The sequence below is a fragment of the Myotis yumanensis genome, unplaced genomic scaffold (genome assembly GCF_028538775.1).
Source record: "Myotis yumanensis isolate MYYU_CA2020_CCGP unplaced genomic scaffold, mMyoYum1.0.hap1 SCAF_12, whole genome shotgun sequence".
Classification (NCBI taxonomy): Eukaryota; Metazoa; Chordata; class Mammalia; order Chiroptera; family Vespertilionidae; genus Myotis; species Myotis yumanensis.
This window is the reverse complement of record NW_027223763.1, coordinates 46913240-46932017: the sequence shown is the minus strand read 5'-3', so window position 1 is coordinate 46932017 and position 18778 is coordinate 46913240. Positions and strand designations below refer to the sequence as shown.

At 35.9% G+C, this 18778-nt stretch overlaps 1 protein-coding gene across 5 annotated transcripts in view; it reads left to right on the top strand.

Annotated features, from left to right (window-relative positions):
- Positions 1 to 18778, top strand: part of RFX3 (regulatory factor X3) — a 287064-nt gene that overhangs the window by 127148 nt on the left and 141138 nt on the right. For all 5 annotated transcript variants that reach the window (XM_070431589.1, XM_070431586.1, XM_070431587.1 and 2 more), the window contains one exon: positions 6093 to 6217. In XM_070431589.1, the coding sequence (XP_070287690.1) occupies positions 6101 to 6217 (117 nt within the window). In that variant the 5' untranslated portion in view covers positions 6093 to 6100. The remainder of the gene's footprint in view (positions 1 to 6092; positions 6218 to 18778) is intronic.

Below are 18778 nucleotides of genomic sequence, written 5' to 3'. Positions count from 1 at the left end.
CCCCAAATATGGCTCATTTTAGTTGTATAATTTTAAAAGAAATTTTCATTGCTATGGACATTATGTCTATTAATATTTATTTTCTAACATTCAAGAATGCTGATGCTTAATCAGTTATAGTAATAAAAATTTAATGCTGCAAAATTTGTTATGATTTTGGATCTTTCTCTGGGGAAAAACACATCAATGTTAAACTCCTTGCTGTTTCAAAAATAGTAATTTTAAATTGTAACAAAGTATTTTCCCTGTAAATAACATTCCTATGTTCTTATGTTGAAACAAGTTTCTAAGTAAATAATTTGTTCTTGAATATCACATTTCAGGTGTGATTTATTTTTACTACACCTAAGTGACTATCATAATTTTGGTTAATTTGTTTCAAGTAGGAATTGGAATTAACATTTATTTTCCTATACTAAGGAAAAAGAAAGGAAATTCTCCATTGCACTTGAAAATTAAATTACAAATCTTATTTTTTATACTGAATTAAAACCTAATTCCTCAGTGCAAAAAATGTTGGTGTAATAAACTTTGCAGACTTTGCTTTTTTGGAGAGCTAATTATTTCAGGATGAAAAAAAAACACAATAAAAATTAGGTGGATACTACTTATTTTTAAGCTAGCAGTTATATAATTCTGTTTGATAAGTAATCGATTAGGTCAGACTATTAAACCATTTATTCTGGCACGTACATTGTATGTGATAAAAGGAATCCAACTGTGAATTTGAGTATATTAAATAATCTTCAGTAAGTTCCACAAAGAACATTTGAATGCCTTGAAACTTGCAATAATACATGTTTGTTCCAAACACCGTTTGCTTTGCCTAGGTTTTGCCTATCTGGTTGAAGAAATGCTAATCTTGTCGCATTCAGCAGCTGGGTTTTTTCCATATTCTTTTCCTTCTCCTAGGGGTTAATTAGCCTTCTTTCAAAATGTGGCCTATTTAGCTGTAGATTCACATGATTCAGCCAGAGCAGGCTGTACAAAGCAGAACCGTTAACAGGAGGGTGTGTCCAACTGCTTAATTAGCCAGAATAAAAAGGTCCTTTGTCAAACAAGCATCTGTTGCTCTTGACACACCTGACAGCCACATTAGGCAAGGATGACTAGACTGAAATTGTGCATGTCTCTCCTGCAAGACTATACAACTCATTTACATATGGGCTCCATCATGGATAAACTGCAGGGGTGTATTTAGCTTATCAAAATGGATTAATGTGACTGCATTTGTGGCTGATAAACAAATATCACTTGAAAGGAGGCTGTGAAGGAACTAAACTAACCAAATTACTCCCAAACATAAACAAAGCACCAGAAACCACTGCCAGATGAATGGGAACACTTCAAATGTGTACACAAACCTTTATGCTGAGTCTAAAACAAAACCTACAAGTAACGCATGCTAAGACACTACCCTCATGTGATGATCCTGGCTCTACAGAAATGTTGGAAAGCTACCAGAATACTCTGTGTCAGTGGGTTTAAATGATCTGTTGAGCAAAATTTGGCAGGAGGGTTATATTCCTCAAACATGCTTTAACATTCTCTAATTGATCTGCTGTTAAATTAGGTCTTCAGAATTAATCAGTTAGAATGCCTCTGGAAAAATACTTATCAGTTGAGTTTTATTATGGCCTCACTAGAAAGAGAGAATAGTTCGTAATTCAATGACAGAGAGAGAAGGATGTCTATCCATTGTTATTGGAAATATAGATCAAATACAGTTGATTGAAAATCCCCAAAACTTTGCTTTTCTGACCAACAGTCTTTAGCTAGCTTTTCATTTGGAACCCTTGTCATCATGATATGGCAAAGTAAATATACGTATTGGTAACATCATGGGTGTTGGAATTCTGAAAAACTAGGTTTGAATTCAGGCTCTTCTAAAAAACTGTATGGCTTTTAGCAAGTTATTGAATCCATTTGTGCCTCAGTTTCCTCATTTATTACGTGGAAATAATAACATTTTCATTACTGAGGGTCTTCTGAGGATAAAATAATAAGTACTTCAAGCACTTAACATATTGTGTGTTACCTGGAAAAGACTTGTTAAATGAGAGAACTAATTATGGTAGGACTTTTTGAGGCAATCTCTGGAAGAGATGTGATTGAGACCCTCTCAATGCATGAGGCCTAGGCAAAAAGAGCCTCTTTCTTAGTGTCGAGGAAGACAATGAAATCAGAAGATAATTAAGTTGATCTATTAAGGAAAAATGAAGACAGAACTGAGAGTCAAGTTTGTCAATTAGCATGACTCTATAATCCAGGAGCCAAGAAGATTAGAGGATGATCAGTAACCTGAGAGTAAACAGAAGATGATCTGGAACAATTATTTGATTGTTCTGGATTATACCACAGTTTTGATGTGTATACTTAGATCCAAAGGCTGGATGGGAAGTTCTCTGTGACGCTCTAAGTTACATATGACTTCATTTTCTATCCCTCTTATTTTCCCACTCAGTTCAGTAAAGGTTGCTTCTATTGAACAGTTGGGGTCCTTACCCTTTTTCACTCTAAAAGTTCACCAGCTTGCTTGCTTCACTTCTATCTATGCAATGTCTATTATAAAACTCCATCTTGGCCCAGTAGTTTAGTGAATGAGCTTTAGTGTTATGTCCAAACCCTCCTTTTTACTTCCATTTGTTTGACTTTGGTTAAGTGACTTACCATCTCTGAGGCCTCAGTTGACTCATCTGTAAAATCAGGAAAATTATAGTTCCAATCATTTAGTAACACATTTCTATTAGTAAAGTGGCCAAAGTGTGAGTATTTCTCTTTTGTACAAAAGAAGTAAACCAGTATAAATGTTATCAATTTTGTCTTAAACCCAGAAAGTAATTTTCAGTCTGGATTTGTAGGACTAAGTTTCAGGTCACCCCAAAAGGTGTCATGAACTCAAATGCCTGTCGAGGCCAGGCAAGTGAATGAGTTGCACCATTTAAATAATTTGCCTATAAAACATATAATATAGGTTTTTCCTTTTCTACATTTTCAGATTTTTCAAGAGAATCTGGAAATTTGGTTTTTAATGCAAAATTTTCTGATTTTTAAATGTTGGCAATTAAGAATTTTAACTTGTAGTAACTCTGAGTAAAAGCCTACTTATGGAGTCTAATATAGTCCATAGGATGCTGATTTCCAAATCTATGCCTTTTATCTTGTGACTAGAGGCCCGGTGCATGGGATTCATGCACTGGTGGGGGGCATGGCCTGTGGGGTTCGGTCCGCTGTGGGAGCGCAGCTCATCCCGGTCAGCCAAGCGGCTGTGGACCTGCCCTCTGAGCAGCTGCTCCCTGGTCCGGCATCTTCCATGGAGTGGGAGCACACCTCTCCAGGGGACCCGGTTGGGGCCGGGCTCAGGGATAATAGCACTGAGAGGCAGCTGAGTAGGCCTCAGTCCCACAGCAGCCACAAACCCACCTCCCAGCCTTCGGGGTCAACTCTGAGCCCGCGGCAGTGCTGTGTAGCCTGTAGGCATCCAGAGGAGGTGGCAGGGAGTGAGGAAGAAGAGGAGCTTGGGGCGAGGAGGTTCCTGCCTGTCCGCCTGGGGTTCGCAATGGGAGCAGCTGCTCATCCTGGTCAACTGAGCAGCACTCCCACTGTGATAGCACACTGACCACCAGGGGGCAGCTCCTGCATTGAGGGTGTGCCCCTTGGTGGTCAGTGCACATCATAGTTACTGGTCGTAGTGGTCCTTCTGGTCGTTGCGCCGTTTGATCACTGGGCTTTTGTTAGATAAGATAAGCTCTCCAGGGTGCTTTATTAAGAACCCTTAAGAATTGCTTTAAAAGTACGTTTTAATTTTTAAAGAGGCCTCCATTCTTTATATTCTTACTAGAGGCCTGGTGCATGAATTCATACATAGGTAGGGTCCAGCCAGCCAGCCCCAATCAGAGTGAGATGGGCCTATCAGGGGCAGGGCCAGCCAGGGGATTGGGTCTGCAGGCAGTTGGCTGCTAACCCCATCCCCTGGTCACACTCCCAGTTGAACTCCCTGTTTCAGGGGACACTTTGCATATTAGCCTTTTATTATATAGGATTCTTATGTTTGGTCTAAAATATTGGATGTCAAAGTATGGGTCATATACCAAAAATGGCTGTGTAGGCTGGTCTGTAATACAACGTAGTACAGAAACATGAGAGAACCTAGATTAAGCTCCCAGCCAGCATTGGTAGAAATAGGAGGGAATTTTAATGAGAGTACTTTACTGTAAGAAACTCATCCATCCTTGATTGAGCAGCTTAAGGAAGAAGCCATAATTGACAACCCTGTCTTCCTCTTTTGTATACTGCTCTGACAAAGGCCACAGCCTGTCTTGCATTTGGGAGGTGGGACTAAAGATAATATCTAACATCTGGTTCATTCCTCATTCCCTACAGAAAGACATCACTTTACTCTCACTAATAGCTCCTCTGCTGTAGCACAAATGGCATAGATAGCCTATAAGTATGGAACGAATCAAAGGATGCTGGCTTTTGAATTTTTAGCTTCTTTTTTTGGAGCTGAACATTAGATGATGCAAATAAATGGGGTGGTAGCCATAGTCTCTATCATTCCTTCTGTTGAAGTTCCTAGGCACCTTCACTCTGTGCCTGAGGTTCCTCATCTCTAAATGGAGATTATCGTCATACCAGCAATATTGGATTGTTACATGGGTTAATTTATTTAAGAATTAACATGTAAAGCATTTAGAAGATTCCTTAGCATATGTTAAACATGCAGTGAATGTTAGCTGTTGCTGCTATATCTTTTGTATGTGCTAAGGTTTATTGTGCTGCTTCAGGGTTTTGACTAACAAAAGAATAAGAATAATTACCTGAAGTGATGCCAATGTCAAGGTCTAGAAAGAAAAGCAAGCACAGATTCAAAGTAAAGAGGCCTAATCCCACATCTATTCCTGTCACCTGAATGAATCTGTTAACCTCTTTGGATTTTGGTTTCCTCATTTATAAAATAAGAAGAGTAGATTAGATGTCTTCAGAGGTCCATTTGTAAAACTGAATGAGATGATAGAAAAGGTTTGGGGGGGGGAATTTGGAAGAGGTCATGCTGTAACAAAAGATGCTGAGAGGGGCTAATTTTCTACTTGAAAGAACTGAATATGCTTTCAGAATTTTCTTAGGGAAAATTAATGTTCACCATATTGTTCACAGATTTAAACCATAATGCAGTATTTTTCTTAGGCTACCAATTAAATGCTGTTTGTCTCCCCCTTCCCCCCCACTCCCCGCAAAGAAAATTAGAATTTTTGTTCCTGCTCAATAGCAAAGAAATGAATATTTAATCTTTTGCCTATATAAGTAGCACAAGGGAATGCCAAAGCCAGGAAGTCTGAGAAACCACACTTGTTAGCATACATGCTGTAAAATTTAATCCTGTGTTAGTAGGTCAGACATGTGAGAACTGAAAAATGTGCTGTTTTGAATTGTGAATGACAAAGATAATATTTCAGGTCTTTGTTTACAAATCTCATTTATGTAATAGTTGTCTTACCTATCTTTCAAATTGATGTTTGTACATAATTAAACTTTGATTTTAGTACCATATCATATCCCAGGTGAGAAAACTAGTTAGCTTGGTGCTTCGGCTAAGTTTAGGGTATATCAGTTGGTTTTTGGATATATACTAATTTTTTTTAGATCAGTGAATAGCAAGTTTAAAAGTTGGGAAGGACCTTATAAGTAGTTTTTCCTAAATTGTACACCTCTGGTGACATCCTAATAATCTATCAAAGGGTTTAGAAAGTATGGTTTGTAACATATTTGCATACAGTTAAGGTTTATGTTCTGAGAATTGAGAATTGAGTATTGAGTATCTTGACATAATTTTGGGCTATAGTTTATAAATAGTTGAAACACTTTATAACAGATGAGCCCTAACTAAGGGAGGTACTAGGATTAGTAATTTTCTGTATTTAAAAAGTGGTCAAAATAACTATAAGTATGCATGGACTATCATGACAGTATGTTGGGGTAGGAAGTTTTCAGAGAGTTGAAAGTTAGTCTCAGTAATGCTGCTAGCAAATGTAATGCTTCTAGTCATGCAAAGAGAGCGTTTTAAACTTTATTTCTATTTTAATATATTTCAGAGACCATCATGCAGACATCAGAGACTGGGTCGGACACAGGTTCGACAGTGACTTTACAGACATCTGTGGCTAGTCAAGCAGCAGTGCCTACACAGGTGGTACAGCAAGTACCAGTACAGCAACAGGTAAGGATCTGCTGTTGTCAGAGCAGATGCTGTGCCTTTCATTGTGCAGACCCTTCAACATGACTGTGTTCAAAAATGATTTGGGTTGTCCTTTCTGGCACAGTGGGTGCTAAGATAGGCCTAGTTCAGTTCATGTGTTAATTCAGCACATGTTTCTTGAGCACTTCCTGGATATTCTAGATTCTTTTTTGCTAGACTGTAGGGATACCACAGTAAATACTCAAACTATAATTCCTATTCTGAAAGAGCCTCTTAAATCTTAAAGAGAACATTTGTTTCTGACTTGACCACCCTAAGGAGATTTTAGTCTCTTCTTCTCCCCTGGCTGTTCTTTACCACAACTTCCTATTTTTTTCATATTGAAATGTCAGCAATCATGTTTTTCTGTAATTGCCTCACAGCAGTACTTAATAAAGGAGAAGATGGATGTACCTTGTAGGCAGAGATTTTGCCTTTGTGATATTTTAGAAAGTGCCTGGGTGACTGATAAATACTTTTTAATGAAAATTAAATTATCTTAAAGGTCTGGAGGTCTGATTCATTCCATTTAAAAAATTGAGAATGAATTCCTCATCACATGTTTACTACAGGGCTTATTCATACTCGACACTTGGCTTGTTTTGAAAAGATACTGACAAAATAATGCTATTCATGCCAGCTAATAAATAGTTCTGCATGTGGGTTGTGAACACATTGGCCTGTCATTTCTTCTAAAGAGTGGCGAGAAAATAAGTGAGAAAAATTATGTCACAGAGTATGTTGAAATTTGAGATTTTCTCATAATTTCTTCGTATCAAGGAGAATCTTTAGCAAATGTTGCTCTTACAATTATAAACAAGTAGTTAGGGAGAGGGATATCTTGTCTTAAATGATAGATAGAGGGATTCAAGGTTATATTCTCTCAAGATAGAAGTTAGTGTGACAGGGAGAGTGCTAGAATCAAGAAGGTTCTTTGAGTCAGGATTAATAGACATCTGAAGTTTTGTTTTTAGCACACCCTCTTTCTGGTCTCTATCATACACATACACACACACACACACTCTTACACTTACATTATTAGTTGAACTATATGTAATTGTGATCTATAAAACCAACAGTTTCATATGAGTCAATCTATTAATAGTGTTTCTTAACTTTCTTATCTTTATTTTTCACCATTAAAAAATGAGTCTACCCAAAATGGTGTTTTAAAAACCTCGGGTATTATTGATGTCATCACTAATTTCTGGATGCTGAACATTTTTCAGGAAAGGGTGCTTATGACATGTTGCCCAAAGAGCAAGTGGAGAACAATTAGGACAGTATTATATAGAATTTTAAAAAGATAACCTATGAATATTAAGCAAATGTTGAACAATTACACTCACTCTGGTTGGATTTTTTGTCTCATTTGTGGAAGAAGAATGGCCATGGAAGTGTCTATTTCTTACAGTAATGTGGTGGACATCATATTCCTATCCCCAGAAAGTGCCCTCTTGAGACATTGAAATGTCTGTAAGACACATACCTGCCCCTCTCTCCTTGCCTCTCTTTCCTTCCTCCCTTCCTCCCTTCCTCTCTTTCTTCTTCTTAAAAAATCTTTTTATTGAGTTTAGATATCATCAGATAATTACTACAGGTCTTATATAGTAGTTTAAAAAGTCAAATAGTTCAACAAGTTATTTAAAAAACACACACAAATAAACAGTCCTCAATCTCCTTCTAATCTCTTGTCCCTCTCCTCAGAGGCAACTACTTTTGCCTCTTTCTACCTATTATTTTGATATTTACTTCCATGTTTTCAAAAATAGCACTTATTTTACTGTTTTTTTAAAATATATATTTTTATTGATTTCAGAGAGGAAGGGAGAGGGAGAGAGAAATAGAAACATCAATGATGAGAGAAAAATCATTGATCGGCTGGCTGCCTTTTGCATGTCCCCACTGGGGAGCAAGCCTGCAACCCGGCATGTGCCCTGATAGGGAATGGAACCATGACCTCCTGGTTCATAGGTCGACACTCAACCACTGAGCCACGCCGACTGGGCTATTTTACTTTTTTGTGTGTATTTTAGTTAGAGCATTATCATATCCCTCTTACTGGTCACACACACACACACACACACACACATTTTCCATCCCTTAAGCTCCCAGTATACTAGGTTAACTATATGCATTTTTAATCTATAAAAACAACAATTTCATATGTTTCATCCTAATAGTATATTTTAATTTTGGTAGACCATTACTCAATACTTATATTTCCATTATATATATGAATGCTATATAAATCTAGCCATATAGTGAGCTGTGTTTATCTTCCTTTCCTACTTGCTGGATTTAATGATCGGGTGTTTTCTTAAAGAAGTCTCTCATAGCATTTTGACTTGTTCCAGTCTGGATTCAGTGCCTGTTGCTCAGCTGGGATCACCTTTGCCATCATCCTGGTATTTTCTTAGGTTGGCTTTCCTGTTCCCTGGCTCAGTGTCTTAAATTCTTTCTTGATTTGCTTGAGCACAACTTCCAGTAACTTCCTAAGAAATGGTAAATGTTTTGAGCTCTTATGTATCTGAGAGAGAATTTATTTACCAGTTGTTTTGTAGTTGAATGGGTACAGAGTTTTGGTTTGGAAATAATTTTTTTCAGAATTTTGAAAGGATTTCCATGGAAAAGTGAAACACTATTCTAATTCCTGATCATTTGTGATTTATTTTTCTCTCTGAAAGTGTATGGCATGTCTTAAATCCTAGTTTCTTGATATTTATGATGTTGTGTCTTGATGTGGGTATGTTTATACATTGTGCTGGAACCTTGGCGGTCCTATTTTATCGGAACATTCATGTTCTTCAGTTCTGGCAGATTTTCTTCAATGTTTTCATTTATGATTAACTCATCACTTCTTCTAACATAGTTGTAATTTTCAAGAGCTTTTTAAAAATTTCCTGTACCTTTTCATAATATCATATTTTATTTCTTTTTAAGTTGATGTTTTTTCTCTGTTATGTAGTCAGATTCAAGCTACTTTTTTTTGTCTCTGCCATTCATTTTAGAAGCTTTTCTCAGATGTCTGATAATATTTGGATGCTTATTCATATTTAAAATTTTGAGGGTAAAAGGCTGGTTTGAATGCATGATTAGGTATGGTTGACTTCAGTATATTAGTGTTATATTCTGGGCTTTTTAACTAGGGACCCTCTTATACTGGTCATATTTTTAAAAAAGACTTCTCTCGCTTCTTGCATAGTGGATGAATGCTTGGCTCCTAGGAGCTGAGTAGGGGAAAACAGTTGCGTGTTTCTTGTACTAATCCACTTAATCCTTCTTTTTCATATGGTATCAACATCACCTCTGCTTAGTCTTCCTCAGAGATTAAATAAAAAATAAACCACACTTGTACCAAAGTTGTGGAAGTCAGTCACCTGTGCTATAGAGTTGATGAAGGGGATCTGCTTGCTTCTTAAATAAAATCACTTTTTATGTTAGATACATATATTGAAAACCAAAAATGAAATTGCTATCAGAAGAAAAAAACCAGTATCACCAGCCATAAATAAAAGATTACATATACATACACTTTGTTCATGTCCTCAGAAAAAATATCATGTACAGGTGGACCACACTTTGGAAAATGTTGTATTATGCCATGTGGCTTGTTCGAAAGGCGTATTTTTCAGTTCCTCAATTTATCTTTTTCCTTTTGGAGACTCAAGTCAGGTGATACATCCCCTTATACCAAGCAAAGAGCTGAGAACTCTCATTTTCTTTTTGTCAACAGTGTTTTATATAATGGATTAGTATGATATTTGTCTGGGGATGGCCATTCAGTTGTCCTTCTAGGATTATTTAGAAGCATTGCTTTCTCCTTTGTAATTTTTTTCCCCGCCAGAACAGTGTTATGTTTGAAGCCCCTGTGGTTGTAAATGGTCTGTAACTGATGAGATTAATGCTATAGTGATTTCTTACCCTAACTTGTCTATAATTTTTGTTTTGTTAATGTGCTAATGGCATCTTGAGTGTTTAAACTGTACTAGAATATCTTTAAAATCTTCTAGCTTTTGTCACTGACCCACAATAGATTTGAAATTATGGCATTGATGTCAAAGGTAGTTACTTCTGTTGATTAAACTTTTCATTGTGTCTTTGCTGTGATCACTTCGATGTAAAGAGAGAGCCTACAGCTTACTTTTTAAAATGTTGAGATTTGTAAAGTTATATGTGTTGGAATATTGAGAAACCAGAAAATTTTTAAATCATGATATGTAGTTCTGTTTCTTTATATTCTTAAAGGTTTTCACTTTATAATAAGTACCAAATAAAATGCTGCTTCTAAAATTACTCTGTGGTTCTTCATTTGTTCTCCATGATCTTAAGAACCAACTTATCACCTTTTCTTAGACAATGATTCAGGAATGGAAAATTGTGAGGAAAGTTTGCATGGTCCAGTTATTTAATACTTTATCAAAATTTCTATTTTTTGCAGTTTTTCATTAGTTTGTAAAACACCATAGAATTTCAGCTTCCAAATACAGGCATTGTTTCCCAATTCACTAAAAAATGTAAAAGTATTCGAGTTCAGTATCTTGATTAGAAACTAAAATTTTGATATTACCTATCCTATTATCTTTACAAGAAGACTTTTTTACCTGATGGGCCTTTATAGACTATGACCAGAATGAGCAATTCTTCCTTCCCTTTCCCTTGCCTTCACTGATTTGTTAGGGCTTCTTATACATTATTCTTCAAACTGGTCATTTTATGTGTAAATCTGAGGGGTCTTCTGATCCTGCTTATCATAGAACTGAACCAGAAAATGGAAATACCTTCTTTTTAAAAAAAAAAAAAAAAGTATATTTTTATTGATTTCAGAGAGAAAGGGAGAGGAACAGAGAGATCGAAACATCAGTGATGAGAGAGAATCATGCATCAGCCGCCTACTGCATGCCCCCACTGGAGATTGAGCCCACAAGCCAGGCATGTGCCCTGATCAGGAATGAACCATGACCTCCTGGTTCATATGTCGTAGCTCAGCCACTGAGCCACGTTGAGGGTGGGAAATGCCTTCTTATTATTCCATTCTTTCCCATAGCTGGCCAGTTTAGATTCTTTGTAAAGTAGAACCTAGATAAACATCAGAACTTTGATTTTTTGTTTTCTTCTTTGGCTTCAGTTATTCCAGAAATGCTGCTGACATTGAGAATAAGTCCTAAACCACCTTTAACCAGGGTTCCAAGATATTTTTCTCCCTTTCACGGTTCTCAGTTTTGACTGTCCTCTCAATTATGGTTCCTTCTCTCTCTACATCTCTGCTATATCCCCTTTTCCTTGAAAAAGGCCCACATCTTTTCTTTCAAAGTGGGCAAGTGTGTTGTCTGTATTATGCTTCTTCTAAACATAACATTTTAAGTGGGTGGAACCCTGGAGTTGAGGAGATTTTATTTGAGTCCAAAGGAATATTTTTTCATAGAATCTGCCAACTTTGTTTTAATTCTTTTATTATCAGATACTGCACTATAGTCTTTACATTTTCCTTCCCAGGGACTCAGTCTGTTTCTAGAAAGTCTTGGGTATGTAACTGGGACATTGAAGTCTCTTTTAATGTGATAAAAGTTCATTTCAAGATTTTATTTATATGAGAACCTTTGTTTTTATATAAATTTCTATTTAGGAAATGAATCTTTGTCTCGAATTTGAATTGTCAAAATGAATGGAATAGCTATGTGGCTATATTATTTCTTTTTGATTCTGTCAATCTATCACATATTTAGCATTTCCACATAAGTTATGATATATTCTGGAGAGTGAGTCTATTATATACCCTGTGGTCAAAAGGATAAGTGACATTTTGTTTGGAAAAGAGATCCAACCAAAATTGTCAGTTTGGTTCTATGCAAAGGGAATTCTTCAAGAAGGATATATTATAAATGAATCTTCTCCAATAGATCATGGAATATTTTTAAAATTATGCCACAGCCTTTAGGAAATAGATCTTAGGAGTCAAAGTTTTATATGGATACTCCTGAGACCCTCATCTTAGACCACAGCTTTAACAGTGGATCATTTATGTCTTCATTTTTGTTTGCCATATTCCTGTGATGTAGTATATCATCATAACCAGAAAGAAAATGTGATAGTAATATATCCATGAAGAATTCTTTTGGTGGTAGCAATGAATAGTAATTAAGGCAGAAAAAAAGATTGCCTATAATATGTTGAATCTATAATAGAATATTATTGAATCAAAATTTGATCAATAGTAACTTAAATGCGTCCCGTCGGTAGTTTGGAGAGCGAAGCATGAGGTAGTGAACCGTATCATTCTTGTATCTTGCCTTCTGTTCAGGGTTAAGAGGTTTGCTTTCTGAGCATCTTAGATCTCATAAACATGAATAGAATTCCTTTCAGTTGAGACCATTATCTCAGAATCAAAAATATTTTTCTCTGGTTTGCTCTTACTTGGGATTTGATTCCCATTGGCTTGGTTCCCTAAGGGGACAGTGTTCTCATAATTAAGACTGTGGCAATAAAAGATGGGGTTACATTTTTAAATGAATTCCAGTTGAGTGTCTTTTTAAAAAAAAAAAAAAAAAGGCAATGATTTTAGCTCTTCAAAAGCATATTTATTTTTAGAACCAGAACTGCTAGTTTTTAGTATACAATATAAAATGTAAGGTATTTCAAAGGAACGTGCTGATCTACAATTAAAATAAATATTGCTTGCCCTAACCGGTTTTGCCCAATGGATAGAGCATCAGCCTGCGGACTGAAGGGTCCCGGGTTCGATTCTGGTCAATGGCATGTACCTTGGTTGCGGGCACGTCCCCAGTGAGGAGTGTGCAGGAGGCAGCTGGATCAATTTTTCTCTCTCATCGATGTTTCTAGCTCTCTATCCCTCTCCCTTCCTCTCAGTGAAAAATCAATAAAATATATTTAAAATAAATAAATAAATAATAAATAAATAAATAAATATTGCTGTACCAATAGAATATGAAGGCCCTTTAGTTGACTATTTCTACTGAATATTTGTAAAACTAAGAGCTCTACTATTTAAATAGTTGAGTAGTCATATTTTATGATTCTGTTAAGTAATTTAAAAATATTTTCTCATCTAGTATTAGATCATTGCTTGGGATACCATATTTTAAGAAGATATGCCAGACATTGTGTTAAATGTTGGTAATTTTACATGATACCTGAGTATAGGAAGCTAAATTTTTAGGGAGATAGATATCCTATATAATAAAAGCCTAATATGCAAATTGACCAAATAGCAGAATGACTGGTGGAACGACCAGTTGCTATGGTGCGCACTGACCACAAGGGAGCAGATGCTCAATGCAGGAGCTGTCCCAAGCCTGCAGGCCCCAGGCCAGCCAAGGCGGGTGCCAGCGGGGCCCCCCCGAATGCCCCACCGGTTGCCTCCCACAGAGGGAAGTGACCAGCGGCGGCAGCAGGGGGCGGGGCCGGCAAGCAGGCAGCACCAGGCCAAGGCAGGTGCCAGTGGGGGCCCCGCCAGTTGCCCCACAGATCAGCCTGATGACTGGCTGGGCCTAGGGACCCTACCCATGCATGAATTTCGTGCACTAGGCCTCTAGTTGTTATAGAATTAGACACAAAGTGCCTCAGTGTAGAAATGGGATTGTTCTTGGGAATAAGGGTCAGTAATATCTTTACCAAGGAATGACCTCTGAGCTGTGTGCTGAAGGAAATTTGGAGTTGACAAGAAAAACTGGAAGAGAATATTTTTGGGAGAGAAAAGTATGGAATAGCTCAAGGAAAATCACGGAATCTATGCAGGGAGATGAGAGGTCTAGGAAGCGAGGGATATAGAACAATGTTGCACAAGAACCTCTGGTGGAAGGTTGAGTCAAATGACCCATTGTGGTGTCTTTACATCTGTCTTTTCCCTCGTATATTTATTCTTTTCTTCTTCAGTGTATGGACAGAGCTAGACAAGATGAATAAGCTACAGCTTGGTGAGGGGCCTACTCACTGGGACTCAGAATCAAGGTAGAGTGGCAGACGTATACAGCTCATCCTGACACAGGTGTGACCATGAGAGTTACAATGTTATGCTCTGGGAACACAGAATAAAGTGCCCTTCATTCTGACTGGAAATTAATGGCCTTCAAGGTGGAGACATAACAGATTTGTAGAGAGATTAACAGTAATCTTAAATCTGCAGAACTTTCTATTTGGCCATAAGATTTCCAACATTTAGGTAATATTTTAATGAATCTCTATAGAGATCATGAAAATGTATTAGTCACTGAAACTCATTCCTTGGATTATATATATTAATGGTTAGGATACATATGCTGCAAATACTGTGAATAGTATTTATGGGATAAATAACTTTTTTGTTCTAATTTTGTTCGTGAACCTTGTATCATTACCTTGATACATTACATAGTTGTCCGTGTTAATTTAAAGACTCTGAAGCTGAAAGAGATCTTAAATGTCATCTGATCCCATGGTTGTTTTTCTTGTTAACCTTTATTTTTACCTGAGTTGCTTTAACCTTTGGACTATTGTGAGTAGTGTTGATATGAACATAGGTATACAAGTATCTCTTTGAGACCCTGTTTTCAATTCTTTTGGATATATGCCCAGAATTGGAATTGCTTTGGATCATATGGTATTTCTATTTTTAATTTTTTGAGGAACTGCCACACTTTTTTATAGTCACTGCACCACTTTACATTCCTACCAACAATGCACAAGGGTTCCAATTTCTCCACATCCTCATCATCACTTGTTATTTTCTTTTTTTGAGAGTAGTCATCCTAGCAAGTACAAGGGGCTACCTGTTTTTTTAAAGTCCATTTCTTTTCTTTTTTTCTCTCCTCCTGATCTTTACCCTCCCCTGCTCCCTTTCCTCTCTACCTATTCCTTACTTCTCCCTCCCTCCCACTCTTTGTCTTTCCCTTCCTTCTTCTCTCCCTCCCTCTCTTCCTCTTTCTACTAGACAGGTCTATTTGTAAATCTGTTATTTCTAGAACTGCTTTGAAGGAATGGGATTGGTAAACCTATAGCTTCACTTTCGCCCCTCTTCTTTATTCCTGAAGTGATGAGGAGGAGAACAGAAGAGAAACGTGGATCTATTTTGACTTTCTTATTTTAAGATTGAGGAAACTGAGACCCAGAAAAATAAAGTGAGTTGGCCACAGCCACACAGAAAATTAGGACTAGAATTCCTAACTTACTATGTAATCATAGGGATCAAAGAATCATGAGAGATCTTTAATAATTATTTTCTGAAAAAGATTGTTAGTTTTCTCGAGGATATCTGTTTTGTAGCTTAATAATTTTTGAAGTGTGGGATGTGAAATTATTTTAAGTTGATAAGATGGACTCCAGGTTGTTTTGGGAAAGAGCTTTAAGAAAACGTTAAATCACATGAGGAAATTACTCCCTCTTCCATTCTCTGTCACTCACCTGAAGTAATCAACAAGATCAATTTGGTATAGCATATATGCAACACCTCTCAAATACTCGCTAAGCTTCCCCCACTCCCACATACACACTAAAAACAAAAGATCAGGATTCAGACTAAGCAATAACAGGCAACAATAGCTGCTAGTATTAAATAACTGTTTTGATGTTATTTATTTTTAATGTATTGTAATAATGAAAGGTGGAAGATACTAATTTTTCATTGTTTGTTGTGTTATAAATGTTTTTCAAGAAATTTAAAAATTGGAAACCATTCCAAGAAATTATTGAATATATTAAAAGGCAGATGGTACATTGAAATGGTATATGTGTGCCTTAGTTTGGGTACTAAAGAAGCAAACTTGATACAAAGATTTTAGTGCAAGTAATTTATTTGGGAAATGATTCTTGTAAATGGCAATAAGACATTGAAGGGATTTTATCCAGTACAGATTTTATTATTATAAAAGCTCCATCTGTGGTTAATTGGATATGGATCACATTGGGACAATCTGGGATCTAATGTTATGCTGCATCTCAGAGTTATCCCACTTGCAGGGAGAGGAAGTCTATGGTATTCAGTCATTGGCCGCGGGCTCCTCACATCAGAAGTAATTCCTGGTATTTCTGGTGGATGTGCAGGTGGGCATATAGGATGCTAAGCATCTGAGAACTCTCTTAAACAAAGAGGTACTGTGGTTTGAAACTAGACCAGAAGTGGTAAGAGTGAGCATATATGGACATAGAATACACAATGTTTGCTACATATGCTACACATGTGTTATAAGAATGATTTTTTGGTCATTTCTATTGACTTTTTCAGGGATAGGATTTTATAGCCATCTTTGTTATTAGGCTATAAAGTCTTGAAATAGCAAAGGAAATTTTTCTTGATACCTACTTATGGCTCTTATATTTCCTGCTTGAGTTTATCTTCTTAGATCCTTTTCTCAATGGGCAGAGAATATTGAAGGTCTGTTTGTATATTACTTCATCTAGTTAAATAAAGACTGTTATTAATTCTCATCCCAGTCTTCTATTCCCTACTACCACAAATTATTTTCAGCTTTCTTTGTTAAGTCATTTCCCAATCATTTAGAAGTTTATATTACTCATTCCTGGACTTTCTCCAGCTTCTGTTCATCTTACTTAAGTTGATGAGTCTATTTTCCATAACTGCTTTTTCAAGATAATACATTTATTGAAGTCTTATATTATTTAAATTTCTGGTCACATGTAAAACTTCATAGTTTATTAATAGTTGATCACCATTTGAATAGTAATTTAAATTATTTTAGTTATACAAATTACTAAAATTGTCCCTAAAGTCACAGCATATCTCTAAAATACAATATAATAACTATCAAATAATTGATAGAGATAGACCTAAGTGGAAACACTAATTTAATTCTAAGTACTTTGCTCTACTATAAAGTTAAATTAAACTATTGGAATTAACTGTGCTAATAAAGAAATTGAATTGGTTGTAATCTTTTGTAAGTATCTTAATTCATTTACTTTATCTCATTAACTCCAGTGGCAAAAAGAAAGAGTACTGTATTGCTAGCATTGTAAACAGGCAACTGGTGTTTAGATGACTCACCCTTGTTAGGAACTAATAATATCCCATTTCAGTGATATTTATACAATAGCAATAAATTGAATGACTTTACCTCTAACCAGTTTTTTCCTTAAGCAGAGTAAAATAATTCAGTAATGATTTGGCTTCATTAAAAAGGATTCATTTTGTTATTAAAACATAATAATTTGAAGAATCTTTAATTATGTTCTTGGCCATTATTCCTATGGCCAAGATGTTTTACCACACCATTGTGGCCACATATCATTATGAGAAACTTAGTAACTTACTGCCTCACTTTTCTGGGGGGAAAATTTACCCCCCCTAAAATAAACATACACACACACACACACACACACACACACCAATTACATTAATATGGACATTTAAAATAAAGTATCAATTTGAAATTAATTGCATTCTATATGTCTATTTTATAATAGTAGAAAAAAGCAGAAATACTTTATATATTTATTTTATCTTTTTGTTTTAGGAAGCTACAGTCTATTTAAGTGAGCTATACAGATCTTAAGTGACGACGTTATTTGTGCTGTGAGAAGTGACTATAATTGTATATATAACCTACACACTTTGAAGGAGATTTAGGACATTTCTATCACCCTAGAAAGTTTCCTGTGCCTCTTCTGAGTCTATCTCTGCCCTCTTCTCCCTGCCCCATTTCTAGAACAAGCACTGGTCTGACTCACAGATTACATATTAATAGATTTTGTTTCATTTTATAAAAAATCATGTATCTCACAGAATTAAAAATGAAAAAGAGACAATTTATTGTAGACAGTTTTGGATGACTTATTAGGTAAAGACTCTATTAGTACTAGGATTCTAAAAAGCAATTATTAAAAATATATAGTGAATAATTTTAATACTACTTTTTTACTTTATAAACATTTTAAAATTTGGATTAATATTGAATTGAACCCTACATATAGCCTATATGCACTCATTGAATAACTTTCTAGAGATCACTTAAAATGTTTTGGTCATATAAAAAAAACTTGTCTGTAAACCTAATTGGTTATTAATTTTGCCACAGATTAGTCATTAGCCATTTTTGTGACCCCTGTCTTTAGTCATTTGTCTCTGGCTTGAATACAATTTTGCTTCTGCTCATGTAAAGTATTCTTCATCTAAATAGTTACCTAGTGTATTGTCAGTGCTTATAAGGCCCCTCTTTTTAATTGTATAGAAGCAACCCTTTCGTGGTAGAATTTTTTCTATTATTCCAATGACTTTTTTATTTAAAATAGATGGATGTATTAAATAAAAAATTTATGAAGTAAAGGAAAATAAAACTGCTTTATTTAGGAATAGCATGAGAGCTGAATTTTCACTGTTCTCTTTATGTTTTCCTTCCCTGCTGTGCCATTTGCCTGTGTGATTTTTTTGTTGTTGTTCATGTTGTTCCTTGGCAGCACAGAGCTATTTGCTGAATTTCAGTTTGTGCCTGCCTCCTTTCCTTCATCAAGTCCTTATTGAGGATTTATTGTATATCAGGCATTGTGGTAGGGATAAAGAAGGAAACAGACATTGTTTCTGCCTTCCTGGGTTTA